The following is a 27,717-nucleotide window of genomic DNA, read 5'->3' on the forward strand; positions in this document are numbered from 1 at the left end:
TCTGATTATACAGGTGACATTCTATGGAATTCCTTTTACTGTTTATTATTGAGCAACGTTTAGAAAAACCTAGTCGAAACGTCGCTTAGTAATAAGCAGTAATTGCATTCCATAGAATTGTGACCTGTATACTCCATGCCATTGAAACAAGATATCTGATTAACCACTGCTATAGACTTATGTCGGTTTATTCCATGGCAGAAGAAGAAAATGAATTTAAAATACAAAACTCTACACCTGTCCTATTTAATAGGTACTTGATTTCTATGTCCTTGAATAGTACCAGGACATCCAGCTATGGGAACTTAACTCCCCTATTCTGAATAAACCTAAAACTTTTAAGCATTGTCGACTAAATTCGCTTCTGTGACCACCCCTCATTAGCATCATAGTAAATCCACCGTTACCCACGTGTAGTCGAAGAATCCCATAACTTTTCTAAAATTCAGTCTAACAAATTGACAAGAGAATTTTCCAGGGTTTGACAATCGGATGAAACCTCGGATATTTCACCCTTCCGATGTACTAGGTCAGTCGTCTTATATAAATGAATGTTGGGTATGAATAATTCAAGGATGTTCTCGACGCAAGCCGATATTTTTACCGTGGACGTTGTAATCGGTACTCTTTACTTGTTGACTACATAAAATGGGGTTTAACGTCCTTTTTTTTTAAACAACTACCGGACAGCCATACAGGGTGCTATGAGGGATAGTTAACACGGACAGTTATACAGAGTGCTATGAGGGATAGTTTGTCCGGACAGCCATACAGATGCTATTCGGGATAGTTTCCCCGGACAGTCATACATAGTGCTATGAGGGATAGTTTGCTCGGACAGCCATACAGACTGCTATGAGAGATAGTTTGTCCGGACAGCCACACAGCGTGTTATAAGGGATAGTTTGTCCGGGCAGTGCTATGAGGGATAGTTTGTCAGGACAGGAATACGGAGTATTATGAGGGATAGTTTGCCCGGAGTGTAGTTATTGAACTTCAACTATCAACGTCATTATACGGGCCATCCAACCGACTAGATGCTGTCATGTAAATAAGAATATGTGATGGTGTAAGATTGGGTGTTGTCTAAATTCTAATCCATGTCATTATTAGTCACATTCAAATCTAGATACGAAGATTCGTTGTGTTTAATCAGATTCCAGATAAGCTACCTATCGAAGTCATGTGATCGACGATAAAATACCGGAGTTGCTATCCATTATAAACTTATCAAGATGGCAGGCGACATGTGACCCAAATTAATAATTCAAAATGTCTGCCTTTACTCTTTGTATGATTGCGTTCTTCGTCAGTTTGATTGTAGTTTCAGCATATGTTGAAATACGTAAGTCTCGAATTTTATATATTTTTATTTAACGGATATTGTTTAAAGTACATAAATGGGCACCGAAAGCTATGAGATATGGCTACATTTGTCTCTGGATTCTATTTAGACATATAGAATAAGTGTTTAAGCGGAAGTGAATAAATTAACACTGTGTTTACGTGTAAACAAAAGCCGAACTAGACCAGTATATTACTTGAATCTGTCTACAAACTAAGCAGAGTTGTTCAATTCCATGCAGACAAATAAACTAGTTGAGTCACTAAAAGGAATATCAGTCAAAAAGAGAGTGAGAGAGAGAGAGAGAGAGAGAGAGAAAGCTAGAGAGGGGTGGGGTTAAACGTCCACTAGACACAAACTGGGTCATTTTGGGACTAACATATGTTCAATTTTATTTCAATAATTAGCTTGCGCGCATAGGGCTCTTTAGCTGTGGGAGGAAACGGGAGGATCCGGAAAAAACGCACGAGGTTGTAAAGGCGACCGGGGAATCGAAACCACGCCAACTGACTTAATGACAGACCTTATAATACAGCGCGCACGTGCTAACCATTCGGTCATCCCCCCAAATAAAGGATAAACATTTCGCATCCTTTGACTAAGCGATAAACAAGTTGCCACCAAGTGTTGGATACTATATTTTGATTTTTCTCTTTTCTATCCGATAAAATCCAACATATGAGATTGTCTACCATTGATATTTTTATTTTTATTTTTATTTTCTTATTCAAATGTTAAATAATGTAGCGTGGATGAAGCCGTGAAAATTCAGATATGACGACCAATGCCTCGTACGTAAAAATGGTAGCTGGCTTTTTTGTAGCGTGGCTCTGATGTTCAGAATGCCAATGCCTTTGATGATTTTTGAAATCTATATTTGAGCAGGTGACATGAATGTGAATTGTGGTAAACCTGTTGTTATACGAGATTCTACTGTAATACGTCTAGAGGAAGGTAACTCAGGAAGTATACGTGCTGACTGTGAAGTTACTCTACATACAGCGGAACATTATACACCCCTATCTAACAGAGGATTTAAAGTTAATGTTATAGATCTTAATCTACCTTGTGATGTCGGCTCTGTTAACTTCTTTTATTACGACAACCATGAATTACAGTGTAAGTTAAACTTTCAAATTAATTATACGATTGGGTGGGGTTAGTCGAGCTGGTCTTACGCCTGCCTTTTTATCATATGTTTGGAATTGGGGGAAGTGAAGTGGAATGAATGTCAAGCTTGTTATGAACAAGGGGTTGGCCACCTTTCCAATCTCGGGCTTCCGCCCATGCACTGCTAGACCCCAAAATGGTACTACTTCTTTAGCTCCAAATCAGTTTACAGACTCTAAGTCATTCTTTTAGAGGGCTCGTCTCCAGTTTTTAGAGGACTCGCCTCCAGCTTTTAGAGGGTTCGCCTCCTGCTTTTAGAGGGCTCACTTCAGCTATTAAAGGGCTCGTCTATAGCTTTTATGGGGCATATCTCCAGCTTTTAGAGGGCTCGCCTCTAGTTTTTAGAGAGTAATCGTAAACTATGACAAGAAAATTTTTATTTTGGTTTTTTTAAAATGTTAATTTTTCTCCAGTGATGCCTCTTACCCGACTGATTAAGAGAAGTGTTTCCAGTCGTGTGGTTTACCCTTGTCAGTAGTGCAGGATAGCTATCTAGTCGTTCGGATGGGACGAAAACCCGAGGTCCCGTGTATGCATCGGCTTGCACATTAAGGATCCCTTGGCAGTTGGAATTAGATATAATAGTAGGCCATAGTGCCTCTGCCCGGGCAAAATTTTCTTTCATAGCACACTGTCTGGCGTATTCCCGTCTTCATTAGCCCAGTAAAGGAACAGAATAGTAGGATGTTAAACCCCACTTCATTTATTTATTCGCTTCCAGTCGTAATAAACATATATATTTGTTGACCATTCTAGGGGAGTTGGGTGGCCGAATGGTTAGCACGAGTGTGCTGTATCATAAGGCCTGTCATTGAGTCAATTGGCGTGGTTTCGAATCCCCGGTTGTACGTGACAAGGAGTAGGGTTTCCTGTCCAACCTCGTGGGTTTACTCCGGGTCCTCCGGTTTCAGTTTCCTCCCACTGGAAGAGTGGGACGTTAACCCCATTTCATTTCTATCACATGTAGGAAGGGAGATAACCGTTAAATAGGGCAGAAAAACGTTTATTTCACGGTGAGAAATGTTTTATTTTGTTTTTCAGCCAGCAATGCCGTTTGTGATGACAGAATACCTATATTAAATTTCAAATCCCAGTATATGATCATTACACTTTATAAAGTTGATCCTAATCAATTTTATGGTTATTTTAATTTTATAGTTACCAATACAAATTATGGTAAGCAATCGACATTAAGTATATTAAAAGAAAAATAGCTGTTGTTATCGAGACGACGCTAATTCTCTTCAAAGATCCATATATTCGGGTATGACCGGGGTTCGATCCCGGTATTAGCCGAGAAAGTTTCCGAGGATTTCCCTTCGGGGTTTCCCAGGGACGAAAACTGTGGTCCAGAGTACACATTTGCAAGCTAGGCCTACAAGAAGTCGACGTCGTTGAAAAAATGTGTTCCGCGTAGCACTATGTATGGCATTGTTCCGCGTAGCACACTGTATGGCATATTTGTTCCGCGTAGTACACTGTGTGGTATTATTCCGCATAACAGACTGTATGACATTGTTCCGCGTAGCACACTGTATGTGTATGGTAGCACACTGTTTGGCATTATACATCGTAGCACGCTGTATGGTAGCACACTGTATAGCATTGTTCTGCGTAGCACACTGTATGGTAGCACACTGTATGGCATATGTCTGTATCCATTTACCTGGTTGGTGCAATCGTATCGTCGTCGTCTTTATCATCATCATCATCATCATCATCATTATTATTATTATTATTATTATTACAGGTACGTGTAACAGTAACCAGACTGAATGTGCTAATGGCGGTTGTATTGATAAGAGTTTACTGAAAGATGAATATGACAATTGTGGCGACGGCTCGGACGAGAATGGTGGAATACCCACACACGAACAAATCGAATTGGCGGCATCGAGTCTCCATATTTCTTTTTATCAAATATTTGTGATTTTGTTGACGTCATTGTTTTATTGTTTTTAGTTATGTCATCTGTTCGTTATGTCATCACATTCCTACTGTATCATATTCATCATTTCTGTCCAGCCAAATAAACTTGTCTTCCATAGTCACATGGTTTCTTCTTAACAATTATGTTCCGGAAAGCTACGGACGCCGATTTGATATGTTCCGGGACGCTACGGACGCTGACTCGGTATGTTCCGGGAAACTACGGATGTTTCTCAGGATTTGTCAGTCTGGTTTGCAGGACAATCGCATAGGATGAAGCACAGAGGTTCCGTATATAGTAATGGTCACTCGTTAAAGATCCATCGACAGTTAGAGTCGACACAAACCACCTCTGTCTGAGCAAACATCCCTCCATTGAAAACTGCACGCCGTATGCACGTTCTTATCATCCCGATTGGTACAGATAAAGGTCCGTTCATACTACATCCGTATCCGTATCTGTAAATACGTGCGTGAATACGTACTGGTATACTTTAGTCATTTTTAGACAACTGCGTCCGTTAAGCCGGATTGATTGCTCCTAGAGCGTATTTTTGTAAAGTGCGTCCGGCATTTCGGCTAGTGAGCCGAGCTTTAGCCAATCAGCGAGTACTTTCCCCTTATTACATCATCTCCCCAAATATAAACTCAATCTCTGAGAGACAATTCAGCCTTGAAAGCCGGACGTTTTCGCGTTTTCTATTTGAACGGCAAAACGCGGATATGGATGCGGGTGCGGATACGGATGGGGATACGTTTATCGATACGGGTGTAGTATGAATAGACTTTAAGTAGGACGTCAAACCCTGATTATTATTTTTCTCTGCCATGTTATTCAATATAATGTTATAGCAACAGGAGCTGGGGCATGTTTGGGAATTTGAGCAGCGAAGGGGCTAGGAATGGTCCAGTTATGTGGAGATAACATCAAAGTTTGGCGTGAGGTCCGGGTGATTAGCCGAGAATTTATAAAATCAAAAGCTCTGGGATATTCCTGCTCATTTAGGTACAATGTTCGACGTTATTTTGATGACTGTAGGAGACAACAAATTAGGGGGGGGGGGGGGGTTAATGTGGGGAAAATTATGTCATAATCTAGTTGGCAAAATAAAGTGCGCGAAGTCTAGTAAAACACTAATTTTACTTTTCTGTTTATCATCTAGTTGGCAAAATTTAGTGCCCAAAGTCTAATAACACACTAATTTTACTTTTCTTTTAATTGAATCTAGTTGCTTGACTCACGAGCTTAAATAGCGGAAAAACGCATCTGCGGCGGTTAAATTTTCCAAACTTCCTCTCCAATCGGCTCCATGAACTAAACGATTGATTGGTTGTTTGTAGTTCAGGTTAGCAACCTAAGTTAGGCTATATTAGACCACACTGAAGTTGCTGTATCCACGGGCTGGAAAAGCAGGAAAACGCGTATGCGGCCGTCAAGGTATCCAAGTTTACTTGCAGAGGCTCTACATGGCAAGCTCCGAGATTTCGTTGCTGGGTTTCAATAATTCGCTTGCGCGTAAGGGGTCTTTAGCAGTGGGAGGAAACCGAAGGACCCGAGAAAACCCACGAGGTTGGACAGGCGACCCTACTCCTTGTCACGTACAACTGGGGAATCGAAACCCCGCAGTTGACTCAATGACAGATCGTATGATACAGCGCGCGTGCTAACCATTCGGCCATCCAACCCCCCCCCCCCCCAAACTTATGAAGGAATGCCGGTTGTTAGAAGATCCAGGTCTTCAAAAGTAAACGCGATTAGAGACTACTGGAATTGGTGGACCAATGAAATGAAGTTGGGCATACGGTTTTAATTTTATAAACCATCCATGCTAATGAAGGGAGACATCAATTAGGGAAATATTGGCACTAAAAGGGAGATGGAAATATTGCTACTGACAAAGGGGAAAACATCCCTATTCCCACTGACAAGGGGAGGGGGAGGGGGACAAAAGTATAAAAGAATATAGGATATGATAATATCACAACAGTTTGTTTTATTTTATAGAATATTACCTTGTTATCATCTCGTACAGTTCTCTTTCATATCTCTCTTACTATACAATCTATACAGGATTACCTCCCTTACATAGCTCAATATACATGGTAATCTCCCTTTAACATATATTCTGGCTGACTAATGTACAAAAGACTGGGGAGATGTTTTTCTTTATGTACATATGAACACTTTTTGAACACAGAATATTCATATAGCCTGGTAATAATACACAGTAGTTCTGTACACATTGAAACTTTCTATAAAAACAATCTACTGCAGCTTGACAGAATATTTATATATTTACATTATTACAGTACTACATACAAGCATCCAGGCAGGTGTCATGCATTTATAGCCGACATCAGCATGGCTGATTAAGCCTCTATATAAGCAGAATATATATATACTTTACAAACATAATTACACAAAAACAGAGGATTCTGGACCTGCCTTATAGGCCTATAGAAAGGAATTCTAATCATCATTTAATTCAAGACTGAATAAAACAGGACCAGAATTATCTGTCAACTTAACTTAAACTACAATGATAGGTCATTAACAAAACAATGAATATCTCTTATAGGGTAGTGTGCAATCAGTTGCTATATTTCATACTTTTATTATTTTTATTCTTCAATAAAAAATAATATAAATTCTGTAGGCCAACATAATCTTAATGTTTTATTTGCATAATTCTTAAATTATGATTCTAAGTTTGAAATATGAATAAATTTAGATATAAGATTTTCTTATACTGTGACAATTTAGAAAAAAAGTAACCAAAAGGTTTTAGTAGCCTACTCTACTATCATAGTATGAAAATGGTACTTATTACATTTTTTGAGACTGACATATGGTTTTAGCTTGTTTCTGCCATAAACAACTTTATTTCTGATTCAACACTACCCTCAGTTTTTTATTCCATTTGATGGACAATAAAATAAAAGTATGATCTGGACATCTGTATTATTGAAAGTCGACCAGTTGAATTCCCATTTAACATTTTGTTATCAAATCTTATTTTGTTTCATTCTCCATGTTGTATTTAACATTTTTATCCGTCAGGGTGGGTATATGAATGCGCCAAGGTATATACACCATTACTTCATATCGTTATCAGCTCTGCTAAATCACATCATAATATTGGTTAAAATGTGTCGGATTCGTTAGATTAACGTCGAAAAAAGCCCCAAATAAATTCGTAGTCCAAATCTTGTTTCCAAAATTAGGATACAATTCATTCAAGAGGCTCTTGGTTTTTAGTTTCTCTTGTCCTTCACGGACTCTTGTATTTCTTTTGTTTTTCTCTTTTAAGAGTTTTCCTCGTTTAAGATTTTACAAAATGTGGAATCCAACTAGGACTTTTTGTCCCCATCCCCCACCCTGGTTTTTTTTAAAAAAATAAAAAATAAATAAAAAAAACAGCACTTTTTGTTCTAAAATTTGCAAATCATTTCAATTTTAAAAGACTCAGTTTCTTTAATTTAAAATCTGAAGCAGTTTCAACAAAAACAACAAATTTAAGCCTTGTTACCTAATACAACTTCCAAAAAACTTCCAAAATAAATTTGACTTCGGCAACAGTTTGTTGGCTTTTGAAATCCAGCAATTGGCTTCTGAAACAATTTGTTGTGAATTTGGAAATAGGCTGGCATAGTTTCTTAACAACTGAAAAAAACTTAACAATTTTAAACATAAACCGGGGAGTTAGGGTCTGGGAGGGGACACGGATGGCCAGCATCATCAAAAAATCGTCGAAATGTGAATTCAAAGAAAGCATGTTCGGGATGTTTGCCATTTTCCATTTTGGAATCAAGTCTTCTCATCAAATCTTCTGAGTCGCTGTTCCGTAATTTATCCGGATCCACTGGATCGAAGTTGGACGTGTCCGTAGCGTATCGAATCTTTGGAACAAAAGGTGCTATTTGTTTTCTCAATCCATCCATGTTGATCGAAGCGAAGAATTTATGATTTTTGACTTCTGATGCCCCACTGACACCCAGACGTTCCTCGGCCCCACAGAGTAATCTTAAGATTAGATCTTTTGAATCTTGCGACAGTTTGGACTCTGATGGTATCTTTAATGTACTCTTCCAGTTGATAACCTACAATCAAAAATTAGAATATTTTTTTTCAGAAAATACAATTTGACTTCTTTTTATCAGAATCATTATGTTTAGGAATTGAAATTTGACACGTGTAATCGTGGGCATGTTCGTGAAATAATTGAAATGAAATGAAATTGAGTTTAACGTCCTTCTGCTCCGAACTGGGTTAATGTAGACGGGCATACACCATACAGTGTGCTATGAGGGAAATTTGCTTGGACAGCGGCACTACAGCCTGTCAAGGGATCTTTTACGTGCATGCACGGGACCTCGATTTTCCATGCCATCCAAACAACTAGACAGTTGTCCTTGTCAGGCCCTCCTTCTTGCAACACTGATAAGGGGGAACCACACCAGAAAATCTGGCTGAACTTTCTCAGTCGATGCAGGGATCGAACACTCGACCTTGGCTCTTTTGAATGTGATAAGCAATTATTACAGTAAACCCTTGAAAATAATCCACAAGCAAGAAAAGGAAGGGGGCTTGGGGCTTAACGTATCGTCAACGTGAACACAATACCTTGGTGATTTTGAGACTGATATATAGGTTTGTTTCCACGCACATGTGCAGTTATAATCTATTCTTTATTGATTGCCAATTGCCAAAGGTTCTTTTATATGAATGCTAATATGTGATCGGTTGATTGCATTTTTTCTATCTCATCTGAGTGACTAGACAAAATTTTCTTGTCTGCCAAAGGAACGACCCTGGAAATAGTCAGAACGGGGCTTGAAAAATCCCAGTTCTCCTTGAATGAGATAAATAGATTATTACCCAATAGAATTGGTCTACTACTATTTTCTGATGTTTATTATAAACCTGATATTAATACATATAGGTGTATAAACAGAAAGAGAGAGAAATGGCGTTTAACGTCCACTGACACAAACCAGGTCATTTTGGGACTAACATATGGTTCCATTTTATTTCAATAAATTGCTTGAGCAGCATAGGGATCTTTAGCAGTGGGAGGAAACCGGAGAAAACCCACAAGGTTGGATAGGCGGCCCTACTCCTTGTCACGTACAAGCGGGGAATCAGGTGTATAAACAATGGACATACCTTTTGTTGTGTTTCTATAGGTGTATGAGCATAAAATGGTGGATGTCCGACTAACATTTCAAATAATATCACACCAACGCTCCACCAGTCACAAACTGAAGAATAACCTGAAATTATAAATATTAATATTGATTGAGAGAGAGAGAGAGAGAGAGAGAGAGATTTATAATCCCACTAAATCATACTTTTTTTATTTTGAGTGAAGCCTGTATTATTACAGGCCCAGGACTGAACAGCTGGCACCCCCAGATACATTTACTTGAGATTTGATATTTGTTGTTTATTGTTGTGTGTAGTGCAGTCCTCCAACCACCTGCTACACATAATTTAATAATATAAATCTAATTGATTCAACTTTACCTTGTCGCAAGAGGACCTCCGGTGCGATATAATTGGGTGTACCAACTAATGAGTGAGCCAGACATCTTTGCCGTTCTCGGTTTCGACGACGTTCTAAAGGTTTGAGAATTTCACAGCGACAATGTTCATCTAAATTACAGCTACTGACCTCCATTGAATCTTGTCGAGCATGACTTCCGTCTGAAAATATAAGAATATGGTGAGTACAGATCCCAATTTTCACTAATTTATAAAATAAATAAATGCAAGAAAGACAGAGAAAGTGGAAAACAACAATGTGATAAATAATGTCCGTAAGTAAGAAATAAAATTGTGTCCAGCATCTTGTGAGATAGAGATAGGGTTTAATGTCCACTCGACACAAACTAGGTCATTTCGGAACTAACACAATGTTTGATTTTATTTCAATAATTTGCTTGCGTGTTGGGGTCTTGAGCAGTGGGAGGAAACTTGAGGACCGGGAGAAAATCCATTAGGTTAGAGAGCAACCCTACTCCTTGTCACATACATGTACAACCGCAGAATTAAAACCACGCCAGCTGACTCAATGATAGATCTTATGATACAGCGTGCACGCGGCTAACCATTCAGTCATCCAACCCCTCTCCAGCATCATGTAACGCGGCACAAAAACAACTATTTCAATGCAGTAGCCTAAAACTGAAACTCATGCACTTACATGTAACCTAACCCCCCACCCACCTTGTCTTACCCCCTTCCCCTCCCCATCTTTTACAAACTTTTCTAGGGTTCCTATCTTTTAATTGTAAAAAGGGGTTCTTGGGTCAAATCACCATTAGTTAACATACATGTACATGTACATGTACTTTTAAACAAATGAAATGAAATTGGGTTGAATGTTCTAGTATTCTGCTCTGACTGGCCTAATGAAGATAGGCCTGCCTACGCCATCCAGTGTGCTACGAGAAATTTTCTTTGCCTGGGCAGTGGCACTACGACTAGGCTCTAATATCAAATTCCAACTGCTAACCGTTCTTTTACGTGCACGCCCATGTGGCCCATCCAAAAGACTATACATTGTCCCTGTGCCAGACCCTCTGTCCTGCACCAATCAATTACAGATACATCATGTACATGTAGCGATGGTACTACAAATAAAGCATGAGAGAGTACACAAATGGAAACGAAATGAAATGAAATGGGGTTTAACGTCTTACTGTTCTGCTCCGAACTGGGCTAATGAAGACGGGTATAGTGTGCTATGAGGGAAATTTTGCCCGGACAGCTGCACTACGGCCTACTCTTATATCGTATTCCAACTGTCACGGGATCTTGGACTGCAGGCAACCCAAATGAAATGAAATGGGGTTTAACATCCTACTTTTCACTGGGTTCCTGAAGACAGGTGTACATGTACGTCATAGAGTGTGCTACAAGCATCTGTCTTGCCAACACACACCATGTACATTCATCTGTATTGCCAACACACACCATGTACATTCATCTGTCTTGCCAACACACACCATGTACATTCATCCGTCTTGTCAAACAAGTTATTAAAACTTCTGACATTAAGGGTTGAGATACAATACATCCCTTGCTCAATTTAATTTACAGTCACACACTTAATTTCTACTTATATTTTCATATGAAGGATAGTCTGTTTAAAATGCATGGTTTAATACATATATGTAGCTACATGTAATAACAATTGGCTTTAACGAAATAGGGGGTTGGATGGCCGAATTATTAGCTCGTGCACATCAGGAGGGCTGTCATTGAGTCAACTGGTGTGGTTTTGATTCCCCGGTTGTACTGACAAGAAGTAGGGTCACCTGTCCATCCTCGTGGATTTTCTCCGTATTTTCATCGGGTTCTCCGGTTTCCTTCTATTGATAAAAGACACTTACGCGCAAGCGAATTATTGAAATTAAATTGAACCATATGTTAGTCCGGAAATGACCTAGTTTGTTTCGAGTGGACGTTAACCCCCCCCCCCTCTCTCTCCCTGCTTATCAATGGTGCAGTAGGGAGTGTCTGCTATATAGAAAGGCGACTGGGCGTTCGGTACGGAGGGTCTGCTACAGAAAAGCGATGGATGTTCTTATTCGACAAAATCCTCTCTCTCTCTGACTCTCCCTCGCTCGAAACATGGTGTTATACTGCCATCCAATTCAAAATCTCAACCATACATGTATTTTGCTTACATGATAGAGAGGGGTGAAATGGGGTTTAATTTAATGACCACTTGGTCATTTCGGAACATGGTTCAATTTTATTTCAATAACTCACTTGTGCGTAGTGGGTCTTTAGAACTGGGAAAAAACAGGAGGACTTGAGAAAAACCACGAGTTTGGACAGACGACCCTACCTGATTCAATGACAGACCTTATGATCCAGACTGTTAACCATTCGGCCATCACCCACCTGCCGCCCTAGCATATCTCATATTACATGTATTAAGTCAATTACCGGTATATCAAAGATATACATGTACTGTAATATCATCGCCATTCATAAATCAATTTTAAGTGATTTTCGGTGAAAATATTTGAAATACATGTACCTTATTCTATCCAATCTGATTAAAATACAGATCTATATTTCATTTCGTTTTTTTATACTTTCGATGGCCTACAAAACATGCAAATGTGACTGGTTGTAGTGGAAGGTCGCATCAGGGGTCGTAAAACCGGCTTTTGACCCTATGACGTCAGACATTGATTAATCAATCAGCGTTGACGTTTCTAGTGGTTTACCAACAGTTACGTGCATAGCACGCCAAGAACTCACCGTAACAGACAGTTTCATTGGCTAACCAGAACGCTGGTACCGGGTAGTAAAGACAAGTAAAATGAAATTTTGAACTATAAAACGAAACGAATTAGGATCTGTGTTTTAGTCAGATTGATTCTATATCCCAAGCCTGTTCAAATTAAAAAGTGAATAAATGACCTACCTTTTTGATAATATTTCGAATTATGGGTCCAGCGAAATCCTGTACATAATCCAAAATCTGTGAGTTTAATATGCCCATCCCGGTCGATTAGAATATTATCTGGTTTAATATCACGATGTATAAATCCCATTTTATGAACACTTTCAATAGCCAGAACTAATTCAGCTATATAAAACCTTGCCAGGCTTTCTTCCAAGATCTCCATTTTAATTAAAAGACCCATCAAATCACCGCCTGGTACATAATCCATTACGAAATATAAGTTATCACGATCTTGAAATGAATAGTATAATTTTACTACCCATTCATTGTCTGCTTCCGCTAAAATATCTCTTTCCGCTTTCACATGAGCCACTTGATTGCGTTTTATCACATCATTTTTACGCAGTGTTTTCATAGCATACAGAGTTTTCGGGTCGCGTTTACAAACTAAAGTCACTTCACCAAATGCCCCCACCCCTAAAGTCGTTATTTTATCGAACATTAATTTGTCCATTTTTGCACGCTTTAAGCGGATATAATTTGATTCTTTTTGATGCAACATGCGACGCATCTGAGTCGCAGCTTCTTCTGAAAGTCCAACCTTTGTCATCTCGTTTTCTAGTTGATATCTGCGATGCAAACGTTGGTCGTGAGATTTTAACACATTTTCCACATGCTGCTCCATGAAAAATTTGAAAGCTTGCGGAGAATAATTACGAACTTTTGTATCACGTCGTAACTGATCTCGTTCTCGCGCTTCCGGACGTCTTTCTGGAATCGGCGACATACAACGATGAGTCTCTTGACATGACGTGTCAGACGACACTGTATCGGTGTCAGTGTCGTCACCTTGTTCTAAGGAATGTTGACAGTTATTACAGTTATTTTGATTGTTTTTGAGTCTATTTTGCGGAGGATTCCGAGATTGGGGCGGAGGCGGGAGTGGAGGGGGTTTTTCCGACGAACCGTTCTCCAACCACTGATGATTAGACATTGCATTGGGATGAACTATTGTGGAGGGTTGTTGAGCATTAGATTGATTGGTGTGAACAGATGACATCTGTCCGGGCGGGATGGTAATCATGTGATGGGGATTAGGGTAAGATGACTGAAGTTGAGGGGCCGGCTTCATACCATGTGGTTGTAAAGGCACTCGTGGAGGTAACGGTGGTTGACCTTGACCTTGTAAATGTCCATAAGTAGCATACGATCTGCCAGGGTAAGGAGGAGGGGGTTTGTCGGGTATATCAGAATTAGTTGACGGAGATGAAGTTGTAGATAACACAGAGAGCGGAGATTGATTCGTGGCCCGTGATACGGGAGAATCAGATCGTGGTGTTGAACCAGGTGTGTCGGGCCAGGATCTTGGTCCATAAAAATCATAATTAGGTTGTAGACCTTGCTGCATGTTCTGTATCTGAACACTCTGTATGTGGTTTTGTGGATTATTATGGACTCCTGCAGCTTGATTTTGAATATGGATCTGTATTTGAGTTTGTTGCGATTGTATGGCCGCTAACTGTTCTGGCGTCAACATGTTCAGACCATTTTGTCGTTTAAAATGAATCTGGACATTATGTAAGTTATTATTATTATTATTGTTGACTTGTTGTGCCGTCATATTTTGAGCGACAGAGTTTCCATTAACTTGAGTCTGAACTGAAGATATGTAGTTGGGTGTAGAAGAAGCTGGATTGTTTGCAGGGGGCACAGTTGGTACCGTTGCTGTTTGAGGGACAGGTTTCTGAACTTCTTTACTTTTTACAGAGTGCATGATAATCGGTGCGTGACTGGTTCCCCAGGCCCGAACTGCGGCCGGAACAGGAGAAGGAGCCACTGTCACTTGTTTAGGTAAATTAAGTTGAATCTTTCCGTCATTGGAAGTGGGAATCTTGTTCTGCATGTTGCCATGGATGTCATACTCCGCAGCAACTTGTGATGTTATCAAATGAGAATGTTCATGGTGACCATTACCGGGAATATGAACTACATTTGGAGGTTGTCTTGATGGAGCTTGACTGAATTGATTCTGAGCGTGTGCCATTTTTATTGTCACGCGTGGTGCAGTGACGCCCGATGACTGTGATATGGTATTGGTTGTACCATTATGAGTGAGAGTCCCTCTCTGTAACTGATGAGTCAGGGGGCGAGACTGTCCATTATGCCCGTAAACTGATCGACTCAATGAAGTCACCGGATTCATACTTTGTTGAGGAATTATGGAAGCATTGCCGTTAGGACTTGGGGTCGGAGATGGAGATTGTTGTTGAACAAAATGAGAGCGGAATAAAGCCTGTTGATTGGCTGCTGTGTTCTCTCTCGGTACGCCTGTCGGAGACATGAGCTTTATCATATGTTGAACGTGACCAGCAGGAATAACGGCTGGTTGAGATGCTGATTGAATGCCACTATTTATCTGGCCTTGAAAAGGAACCTGAAGAAGGTCACCTGGTGGCGGTGTCTGTCCTCTAGGTGGCGTTAATGGTGGTGCTATTGGCACTCTAGGCGGTAAAGGAGGAGGAGTCTGGTGTCCGTTAGCCATTGGTTTGAGGTTCTCTATAATGAGATGACGCTGAGGATGTGTGTTAAGTCCGGGACTATCTGAACGTACACTGTTAGTATCTGATGCAGCAGGACTACTTGGACCATATTTACTTTCAAAACTTTGTTTACGATTCACCTTTGGATATTGTCCAAGAGCTGGAAAATAAAAAGAAGAAAAGTGTAAATTTATTTGATTTGTTAAAACTGTGCTATGTGTGGGTTTACACGATTGTTGCTTCAGAACCTCTCATTACCTTCAGTTTCACATGATTTCAGAGCCCAATGTCATCCCCAATGTCACATAATTACATGTAACCTCAGAGTCTACCATTGTCCCCAATGTCAATGCTGAGCATTTAAAGAAAGAGCAAAGAGAAATGGGGTTTAACATCCACTCGACACAAACTAGGTCATTTTGGGTCTAACATATGGTTCTGTTTTATTTCAATAATTTGCTAGTGCGTAGGGGTCTTTAGCAATGGGAGGAAACTGGAGGACCCGGAAAAACCCACAATAGAAATCCACTACACACAAACTAGGTCATTTTGGGACTAACATACGGTTCTGTTTTATTTCAATAATTTGCTAGTGTGTAGGGGTCTTTAGCAATGGGAGGGAACTGGAGGACCTGGAAAAATGAGTTTAACAGCCTACTGTTCAGGAATATAATAGAAATGGGGTTTAACGTCCTACTGTTCCGGAAAATAACAGAAATGAAATGGGGTTTAACATCCTACTGTTCTGGACTATAATAGATGCAAACTATCAAACTCAGTAATCTTGTTCCATCAAGTATGAAATAAAATGTGGTTTGACACTCTTTTTTGCAGCACAAACCTGGCTAATGAAGATGAGCATACGCCATGCAGCACCAAACTGGCTAATGAAGATGAGCGTCATGCAGCACTAACTTGGTTAATGAAGATGAGCTATGGGGGAATAAAACACTGGAGCCTCAACTGTGGCTCTGTGTTTAATAATCAAGGAGAGTAGAATGACTGACCTACCTGATGAAATTTTACTATTCCCATTCCTGCCTTCAACATGTTTCTTTAATCTGGACATCACCGCCTCAGCAGTTTCAACACTTCTATTATTACATAATTTTAATGCTCTACTGGCTATCTCCTGTAAAATATCAACAATAATAACATTAAAGGGACATTATGTAAGATTTGGATAAAGAGCTGAGAGTTCTCGCTTTAATAATTAAAACTAGATAATGAAAAGGAGATATGTTAAAAAATTTCAGTCAAATTAATTCGCTCTGAGCCTTGTTATCGTTGTTAGAAGAATAGTGTAGGCTTGATTGTCATTGCTACCTTTGTTATGATGATAAACAAAGACTCGATTATCCATTTTTATCTTAACGCATTTAAATCTATTGAAAATCTAGACTATGCGATGGCATTGAGAATTGATTATGTTCTTGTCAATGTCAATTAATAATTTATATAACATTTCAAGCCTAAAGAAAGACCTGAAATAGGCATATATAGCTCTTGCATAATGTTTAACTAAAACAAGCCTTCAATTTCTGGATTCAAGTTTGAATAGAAAGTGCAGCAGAACCAAACCAAAAAGAAACAAATAGAAATGGAGAAGAGAAATACACCGCATAAACGTTTATTCTGATATGTTGGGGCGGTTTATTGTGGTATGTTGCTTTAAGGTTTATTCTGCTATGATGGGGCCATTTATTCTGCTGTATTGGGGCTTTATAAGGTTTATTCTAGTATGTTGCAGCCATTTATTCTGGTATGTTGGGGCCGTTTAGCCGTTTTTTCTGGTATGTTGGGGCCATTTATTCTGGTACATGTATATAGAGGCCATTTATTGTGGTATGTTGGGGCCATTTATTGTGGTATGTTGGGGCCGATTATTCTGGTATGTTGGGACCATTTCTTCTTGTATGTTGGGGCCGTTTATTCTGCTATGTTATAGCCATTTATTGTGGTATGTTGGGCTTGTTTATTTGTATAGTTTCTATATCCTACATACCATGAATATCAACCATATAGAAAGTAAACAACAATACCTAGTCTACTTCATCAATAGTCAACTATCAAGGTCATGGCTATTTATAACTTCTTAAACATTCTTTATAGTCATAAATATTATCTAGAGAGGGGCAGATCACTAGAAACATGGAATGTTGTATCTTCTCCATTGTCGGCCTCTTTTGGGAGTAGGGTAGACTAGACCAGTTGGGGAAGTCATTTTCATAAATTTATATATGACTCATGAGTTCACAAAGTATTCTCAGACTTAATTTATGAATTTACTCAATCACTGTTTATGAGAAATATCTTTGATCCAGAAACACAAAACATTGAACATAGTTTCTTATTGATGTATTTGATACATTAAAACAACAGAATTTGTTATTTTAGTTAAAATAAGGCCAACAATTTTGAGTAAATTCTTAACTTAAGTCTGAGTATACTTTGTGAACTTGGAGTCTGGAATAGGAGGGCTTGAATTATTTTGTTTGTATTAAACAGGTAATACTTTAGTAGAACTACATGTAGTGATGCACATACATGTATTAGCACCTATATTTAACCTCTGTGAACGCAACCCAAGTTGATTAAGTTTCAAAATGTTGGTTTTGGTATGGAATGCTATCATTTATTGTCAAATCAATGAAATAAATTCTACATGTATACACATATATGAAGGTTTTCAAAACAAGCTGTAAGTACAAACAAGTCCCTGACATTATTGATTATTAATCGGCGGATGGTCGACAATTATTGATATTTTTAAAGCAGTATCGCCTGCTAGAACTACTGTGATAAAGGTTTACATACATGTACATCAATTTGTTTACCGGTAACTACAGTTTTTACATTAAAATATATATATATTAAATTGTTTGATCCCTGCATTGGCCGAGAAAGTTCATCCCGATTTTCTGACTTGGTGTCCCCTTGTCAGTGATGCAGGACGGAGGGCCTGACAAGGACAGCTGTCTAGTCCTTCGGATGAGACGAAAAACCGAGGTCCCGTGTAAACATTGGAATGCACGTAAAAGATCCCTTGGCAGTTGGAATTCGATATAAGAGTAGGCGATAGTGCCGCTACCCGGGCAAAAGGAGTAGAACAGTAGGACGTTAAACCCCATTTCATTTCATTTCATTTATATATACATTGTATTAAAGTAGATAAAGTACAAGTACGTCTATGTTTAATGCATAAATAAATAAAAAATATGTCCAGGTAAAAAATTCTACATTTTACTTCATTCTGACATACATTAAATTATATAAGCTACTGTAGCTGTCTGCCTTCTATAGTATAGGCATCTTCAGATATTAATAATGTATACATGTATATATAAAATATTGAAAATACCATACATGTACATTTAAAATGTTAAAATGTTATTAAACCAGTGTTGAAATCAGTTTGCTTCGGCATACCTTTTATATTGTTATCGTTTACCATGAAACAAAGTAGTGCAGTTTTGCTAATAATTTTGGATATATACATTCTTAGAATGATAGATTACCATGACAATGAATTATATATAATATTAGGTAATGTAAACAAAAAGTAAAATACATTTATATGTGATGTACAGTAACCCTTCCAAACTATTGTCTACATTAATTACACTGTGTTTCTCAATTAATTTTGTTGTTGGTTCACGGAATTTTATGGAATAATGTTTTCTACCAATGTGAATCTACCAAAATACATTTTACATTAGACTGTGTTTCCCACAGTTCATTAAGGAATGGCATTTTGCCACTCTTCTTAGCATTCTTTTAAACTTAGAACTGCCATCCTTGAAAACTGAGCTACATGTACCACACTTGAAATTGATTCCCCGTCTTCATTAGCCCAGTCCGAGCATAACAGTAAGACGTTAAACCCCATTTCATTTCTTAAAATTGATTCAGACTTATAATTTGTAACTTATTTACTTGCAAATGTTTCTTGAAAATTAATACAGAGATCGAGAAAAAGAAGAATTTCAGACTAGAGCACACATTAATAAAAAAATCATGAATTATTGTAATGAGTTGGAAGCGTTAGTCCCTGAAACTGGATTACATGGTTATACTTTATTTACAGTAGTCTTGTCTAGTTTGTTGCCTGCAGATTACTCTACTATCTGTACAAGATGGAAAGAGAGAGAGAGAGAGAGAGAGAGAGAGAGAGAGAGAGAGAGAGATGGGGTTTAACTTCCACTTGACACAAACTAGGTCATTTAGGGACTAACATATGGTTCAATTTTTTTTTAATTCAATAATTCGCTTGCGTGTGGGGGTCTTTAAAAGTGGGAGGAAACCGGAGGACCTGGAGAAAACACATGAGGTTGGACAGGCGACCCTACTCCTTGTCACGTACAACCAGAGAATCGAAACCCTGCCAGTTGACTCAATGACAGCGCGCTCGTGCTAACCATTCGGCCATCCACCCCCCACCCCCTATAAGACTCAGAGATAGAGATAGAGATGATGTAAGTAGGTGTAGATATGCCTGTATACCTGTATACCAGGTGTGTATTTATAGATCTATGACTCATGTTCTTACAACTCTATTAAATACCTGATTACATATAGTACAGGTAGGGTATATACATGTAGACATGTACTGCAGGTATGGGTATACAGGTTCACAGACAGCAAGTGGTGTATAATAATACTCTCTCTCTCTCATACTAATATATAACCACACATATCTAATATCTAACTTTACTTATACATGTACTCTATATAAACATGACGTGGTATCAGGTGGTCTTACGTGGTATCAGGTGGTCTATAAGATTGTTAGCTGAAGTGATATCAAGTGGTCTATGAGATTGTTAGCTATAAGAAGTGATATCAGGTGGTCTATAAGATTGTTAGTTATATGAAGTGGTATCAGGTGATCTAGAAATAATAACATACATGCACCCTTCCTCATACACAGCACCTACATATACCTGTAGCCTCATACACAGCACCTAGACATGTACCCTGTCCTATACACAGCACCTATGTATACCCTGCCCCCATACACAGCACCTACATATACTCTGCCCCATGCACAGCACCTACACATAACCGGCCCCATACATGTACTGGTAACAGAGTAAAATGTATCCCTACACTGAAGTATAATATAAGACTGTGTTGTTGGCTGTTTTTTTTTTAAATGAAATGAAATGGTACAGTCTACTCTGCCAGGGATCTTTAACATACTTTATTTCAAATTCCTACTGTCAAGTCTTCTTTTACATTTATAGATGGCAGATGGGACTTCAGTTTTTCACCTCATCCAAATGTCTCAATGCTTTTCCTTGCATGGCATCCTGAATACCACGCCCCACAGTGGACAGAGTGCACCCTGAAAATCACCCCACCCAGCCTCCTGAATAACATAGAATGATAGATGGCACCCTGGATCCACCCCACCCCCACCCCCAACCTGTTGAATGGATAGCACAGAGACTTATAGTGATATTGTATACTAAAAGCATGTCCTGTAATCAGAGAGATTCTATATATAGACCAGACTAGTCATCATCTCAACACAGCCATTATTTTTTTAAGCATAAATTATGCAAGAGCTAAATCTGCCTATTGTAGGTCTTTCTGTATGCCTGAAATGTTATCTTAATTATTAATTCGACATTAAATAACTTATACAGACCATAATCAACTCTCGAGGTCATCGCTAGCCTGTGATATAATTGAAATACATTTTTTGAAAATTAACTAAATTGAAAAATGGATTGTTTTTTATTGTACCGACTTTAGAAATGATGATCGAGGTTAGCCTAAAATTCAAAAGCTAATATCTTGGTTCAGAGTGGGGCAATTTGACTGAAATTTTCAGCATTTTCTATTTACGTTAATTAATTTTTAACAATTATAGTGAGAACTGTCAACTCTTTATCTTGTTTAAACCAGTGTATATCTCATACTACATGTACATCTACTGTCAACTTATACACACTACAATACTGTAGATGGTATCAGATGTTCTGCCACAAGTGTATCACAAGAACAATAACATGTACATTTACACAGATGGTAACCAATTGGTGAAAATTTCTAAAATTAGTATTTCTGGAATGGGAATTCCACAAAGATTCCAAATATTTCCTTATTTGACATGGGTGAATTTTGAAGTGTGAAGATCTATTGATGTTAAATTTGACCTTGTGGAATGTGTGACCTTGAGATTAACATTCATGAAAAAATTAGCCAAAGATGTTTTCTACACAATATTCAAAAATTGGAGGTACATGTATAGTATCAATTATAAGCCTGTAAAATCATAGTCATATATCCACACATGATGCTAGCCGTAAGTGTCCACTATGCTGTACAGTTCCGGGCCTGTAGTGATACAGATTTCACTCAAAATTGAAAGACAAACAATCAGGAATATAACCCAGAGAAAAAAAAATTGTGTAATACTAGTAGGAGTCATGATCTGCTACATGTAACTAGTCATGATCTGCTACATGTATATGTGCCACATGAAATATGAATGTAGCATATTGAAGTAAACAATAACCTTATACAAGTAACCATATTGGTATAGTCTATGTTATAGTGAGAAACATTTTAAGTGTTCAAAAGAATTTAGGTAGATTGACTTTAAAGTAAGAGCATATGTTCCATTTACCAAACAGAAGGAATTGTACTCCTGTGACATGTAAGTAATCCCCTAATTAGCCATATGGTGTTATTTCTACTCAAGAATCCCTGGGAAGTAATTGTAGCCCCTGGACAGGAAGTGTAATCCCCTATTTAGCCATGTGGTGCCATTTGCAAAGAAAGTCTTGATACACCTACTGTTACATGAATAATTTATGATACAGCGAAGCTTCTATCAAAATGTAAGTATGCATAAGAAATCTTTCAGTACCTTGTGAGTAGTTCCATCTAATTTGTTACTTGATGAGTTAATTTTTAAGATATTAACAAAATTTAATTGATATGAATAGACATTGTACATTATAAACTACCTCCAAAACTATACCAATTACAGAATAATTTCATAAAGCATGATTTAATATTAGTGCTAGTCGTCGCCACAATCTTCTCTCTGGCTATCTTATTAAAAAAAATAGGGGGTTGGGTGCCCGAATGGTTAGCATGTGCGTGCTGTCATTGAGTGACAGGGAGTGTCCAACCTCATGTGTTTTGTCTGGGTCCTCCGGTTTCCTCCCACCGCTAAAGACCCCTACGCGCAAGCAAATTATTGAAATAAAATTGATTCATGACCTAGTTTGTGTCAAGTGGACCTTAAACTCCATTTCTCTCTCTCTCTCTCCCAGTTTGTGTCAAGTGGACCTTAAACCCCATTTCTCTCTCTCTCTTAAAAAATTATCACATTTTGAGGAAATATCAAAGGTATTTACTGCCTTAATTGTTATTTTACAGGGAAAACTGCAGTTTTCATCAAGATGCAAACCCATGTCATAACCACGTTCACACAAGAAAAACCGCAGTTCGAAATGTTACAAATAAACAAGAGCTCAAAGTATTGAAGTTGCGTAGTAGGCTGGACAGTGCTAACATTAAAATCATTTGCAGTCATCATGAACAAGAATTGTTAACAAAATATTCCGTGCTTCAAAGGAAGTGCTGTGATCCTTTCAATTATCATCCGAACAAAGCAAGGACAAAATCGCTTTCCGTTGTGAGTTTAGAGAGGTATGATAAATTGTCCAATCCTCCAGAACTACTTGTTCCCGGTGTTAAATTATGCTGTGCCTGTCTCATACAGCTAAATCAACTTAAACAAATTCAAACTGAAATTGATGAAGTACCTGACGAAATGTCGGGTTGTGCGACTGATGATAACGAAGAAATGAGCACAAGTTCTCCTGAAAAAAACACAGACACTTCTTTTGTAGATCTTAATGCTGCATCGGTTAATCTAGATGGAACCCCAGTCAAAACAAGACGAAAAACGAAAGGTAGGAAAAAGCGGAAATCTGCTACAAAAGTCTTAAAAAGGTCCCTTGAATTCACATACATGTATGATGTGCCACTCGAAAGCAGCAACTCCGAATCTGATGACGAATCAGACATGAAAGATTTGACATTGTTCAGAGCAATGTTTGCGGAATTGAAAGACAAATACAGGAATTCTGATAATTATGCAGAACGTGTTCAAATATTGACATTGTCACCGTTTACAATAGAAAGGACAATGCGAGAATTCGGGGCGACAAATTACCTGGTGAAAAAGAGTCGTGCAGTGAAAAAAGAAAAGGGCATTCTTGGGCAGTGTGACAGAAACAATACTGAAACGGACATGTTTTGAATGAATGTAGCAAACTTCAAGGCCAGTAATAAAATGGTGTACAATGTACCTCAATAATGTTATTATGTATTATACATTATTTATCTAAAACACATCCCACATGAAAATGTTATTGTTTTGTTACCATAGTCACAAGAAGATTATTCAATACATGTATACCAACATGCTGTGCTCAATTCCCAATACACACTTGAGTGGTTGTCTTTAGCCTTAGTTACATGCACGGCAGCCATCTTATCTTACTTCAGCACAGAGAGACCTGTGATATTAGCAATAGATTTGCGGAAAACAGCTGGTTTTCAGATTAGTAAAATTCATTTTATCCATAAACATAAAACATTTGAGATAAAAGTAGACTTTCATCTCATAGGGCAAATCAATAGATCACTTTTTATTCAAATCAATAATTTGATTTGACTGCAATTGATTTTTGTCGTACAAGAAAATATGTGGGTACAATGTCAGTACTGTGGAAGTTTGATTGTCAAATACAAGTATGTAATACTGTAATAAAACATATTCTTGAGGTAAAATATGTAATACTACAATAAATCATATATTTGAGATAAAATACATGTATGTAATAATAAATCATATTTTTGAGATAAAATATGTAATAATAAAATGTATTTCTGAGATAAAATATGTAATACTGTAATAAATCATATTCTTGAGATAAAATATATAATATTGTAATAAATCATACTTGAGATAAAATATGTAATAAATAAAAAATATTTTGAGGTAAAATATGTAATAATAAATCATACTCTTGAGGTAAAATATGTAATATGGTTAAAAATAGCCATTGATCCAGGAAACATTAAAAGGAAAAATTCCACAAATATTTGCTACCAGGTGTCTGTTACATTGTATATTGATAACAGATGGTGTTGAAATACTGGGTTGCACTTAATGTTTATAGTATAGAATCATACAACTACTAGAGTTATAGAATATTATAACTAGGATACAACTAGAGTTATAGAATATTATAGCTAGGATGTAACTAGAGTTATAGAATATTATAACTAGGATAAAACTTGTGTTATAGAAAATTATAACTAGAATACAACTAGAGTTATAGAATATTATAACTAGAATACAACTAGAGTTATAGAATATTATAACTAGGATAAAACTTGTGTTATAGAATATTATAACTAGAATACAGTATGACTGTACATGTCTGGTAGTGGTACATGTACATGTAGAGACAGAATACGGTCATAACTCAGGAAAAGAATGGATTTATTTTAACTGTCTTGTCAACAAAATACTTTGGTCATTCTTGGATAAACATACAATGTGCTCGGGGAGGATTCCATCTGGGCAAAAAGTCCCTCAAACATGCAGATGTACATGTAGCACACTGCATGGGGCCTGCTAATCTTCATTAGCCCACTTGGCGCAGAAAAGTGAGAGATGTGAAAGCCCATTATATCTATATAAATGAAATCAAAGATGTGTGTGTATGTTTGATCATCATGCTTCGTTGCCACGATCCAACAAAACATATATGGTATCAAATTAACCAGCATGATACTGTGAATGTTTTAAGGCCTGGGTCCCAGGCGAATCACTCTCTCCAACCCCACATGTGATATCAAATTAACCAGCATGAATTTTTTAGGCTCCCAGGCGAATTGAGCCAGGTATTCTGCTAGTATTTCCTAAAAAGAAGACTTGGACAAATAATACCCTATTTAGATTACATCTTGACCACAGAGAACAATAAATGTTTGATTATTTGTGTTAGAATAGACTACCTGTACTATTATAGTACTAGGGTTAGGAGTTTTTTTTGTAAACAATATTTTATTCAGGTTGTCTGAATGGCATTGGGGAACAGGCATAGCCTATGTAAAACCCCTCTCCCTAAATAATTTATATATATATATATATATATATATAATATTAATGCAAATGGGTGTATATACATACATGTAGTTAAAATGGCAAACACATAGGGTTAGGGTTAGGGTTCACTACTATTATATTACTAATACTAGTACATGTACATGTATGGATCAATGAATTGTCCATAGTACTACATTGTATAATCATTGATGTATATACATGTATACATTGTATACACAGTTAAACAGCCTGAGGTGAAATGTTCATCAATTGAAACAACTAGTAATATTTCCAATATAATCAATAAACAGTTTGTGCTACTTGTTATTTCCTGGAGGGTTTTTTATCATCAAACAGGTGAAACAATGTTGTCTATTTAATAATAGTCAATCAATGTATAAACAATAACTTTAGGTTTAGTATAAATATTGTATTATGCTATTAAACAGTGAAATAAATACATGATATACACAGTATGTCTACTATTACAGTTCGTCCTAAATTTTTGGGACCGAAATCGCGACGACACAGTGAAACAAAAAAATGCTCAGAATTCTCTTAGATTTTGCAATGAAATTTCGCTTATTCTGCGGCAATTTTTAGCTAAGATTCGCATAGAATCCACCCTGTTTCCCGTGGAATACATCGTGTTTTGCCATGCTTCCTGCAAGGAATTAGCGAGCTTTTCGTCGGCTTTTCCCACCTGCTTTTATACGGTAACCGTAGTGTCGTGATTTCTGGAAGGCCCTTCACTTATTTGTATTTTCTGATGGCTGTAAATGTTATTTTACGGCATTTGTAAGTTCTACAAGTTGATTTCAAGGTACATGTATGTTAACCTTGGGCGAGGAAGCTAGGGTCGAACTAAAACTGTCTATAATTATAAATATATTTAGAAACATTCCAGCGCCTCTCCTTTGGATGAAATACTGTACATGTACACCTTGGCCGCTTCCCTGCAAAAACATTGGATCAAATCTATTTTGTGGCTTCCTCTGGCAAGTTTCTTAGGAAACACTTGTCTACGATATCACCCTTGGTGAAAGTGGACATCAAACTTCAGAAACAAACGAAATATAAACATTGCTAGGAAACTACCCATCTTCAACCAAAACTGCCCTCTTGTATACCAACAAGCCAACAGTGGGGCAGATTTCCCAATGAATTAATTGTACATTTATCTTTTAAAACAGTATCAAGCCATCAAACTGATTATACTTAGTCTAAGCATAAAATGTCCATGGTCTAACTCAGTCAAGGGTTTGAATTAAAGTACCTGGTAGTGAAACTATACACTAAGTTTCATTACTCTCCATCAGTTAGAATCAAAGTTATCTTGTCCCAAAGCATTGACCAATGAAATTGTTTAGCTCTGCTTAGCTTTAGCAGGAAAATGTTTAATCATCTTGAACAATGAGATATGCTTCGGAAATTAAACTTCATTTCCACATCCCTCCTTAACTTCATTCAACACTGGACAATGGCAATCATGTTTGATCCAACTCCCTTTTCTATTTCCGTCACTTTTACATTCCATCACTTTTACATTTTAGGGTTAGGGTTAGGTTCAGGTATTTAAGATTAAAACCCATAAATTTAGGGTTAGGGGTTTAAGATTAAAACCAATGAGTAAGACAAAATCTTCAACAACAATGAAATATTGAGTCATATCAAACATGAATGACAATATAATCTACATGCATATTTACACCTGTCTGCTAAATTATGTAATCCCGGGAAATAAAACCTGAGCACAAAAGTCATCAATTCATTTAAAACATGTAATCATCTATTTAAATACAGTAAGATAAAAAAAAAAATCTTTCCTGTTGACAATAGAAATATAAAACTAGGACCAGCTGTTCACATGCTTTATTGATTTCATACAAAAAAGAAAAAACAAATTTAGTTGTTTCCTCCAGAAAAATGGGGGAACTAACCACCAAAGGCATGTGGTTCATTTGTTCAAGAACCTTTTATCCTTTATTAGGAGCAAGAATAAAGAATTGGTAAAAAAAATAAAAATAGGGGTCAGAAGTGGTTAAAGGTATAGAAACAATTAATCGTTCTTGTCAATTCACTTGATCGGTAAATAATCAGGGGTCAGTGACCCCATTTTAAGGGAAATTTACCAATTGAAGTAAAATATGTTTATAA

At 37.5% G+C, this 27,717-nt stretch overlaps 1 protein-coding gene and 1 long non-coding RNA gene across 2 annotated transcripts in view; one reads left to right on the top strand and one right to left on the bottom strand.

Moving 5' to 3' along the window:
• Positions 1–1,207: 1,207 nt before the first annotated feature.
• On the top strand, positions 1,208–4,553 carry LOC126810391 (uncharacterized). Its single transcript, XR_007675204.2, has 4 exons — positions 1,208–1,345; positions 2,231–2,464; positions 3,557–3,691; positions 4,266–4,553. It is a non-coding gene; the product is annotated as an uncharacterized LOC126810391 (long non-coding RNA).
• A 1,860-nt stretch (positions 4,554–6,413) lies between these two features.
• The window catches only part of LOC126810369 (serine/threonine-protein kinase LATS1), a 29,312-nt gene continuing 8,008 nt past the window's right edge, over positions 6,414–27,717 (bottom strand). The window contains exons 3-7 of the mRNA XM_050535394.2: positions 16,425–16,545; positions 12,892–15,573; positions 9,972–10,151; positions 9,612–9,718; positions 6,414–8,545 (exon numbers count right to left, since the gene is read on the bottom strand). Coding sequence (XP_050391351.1) covers positions 8,129–8,545; positions 9,612–9,718; positions 9,972–10,151; positions 12,892–15,573; positions 16,425–16,545 — 3,507 coding nt within the window. The 3' untranslated portion in view covers positions 6,414–8,128. The remainder of the gene's footprint in view (positions 8,546–9,611; positions 9,719–9,971; positions 10,152–12,891; positions 15,574–16,424; positions 16,546–27,717) is intronic.

This window comes from Patella vulgata, chromosome 2, assembly GCF_932274485.2.
Source record: "Patella vulgata chromosome 2, xgPatVulg1.2, whole genome shotgun sequence".
Taxonomy (NCBI): Eukaryota; Metazoa; Mollusca; class Gastropoda; family Patellidae; genus Patella; species Patella vulgata.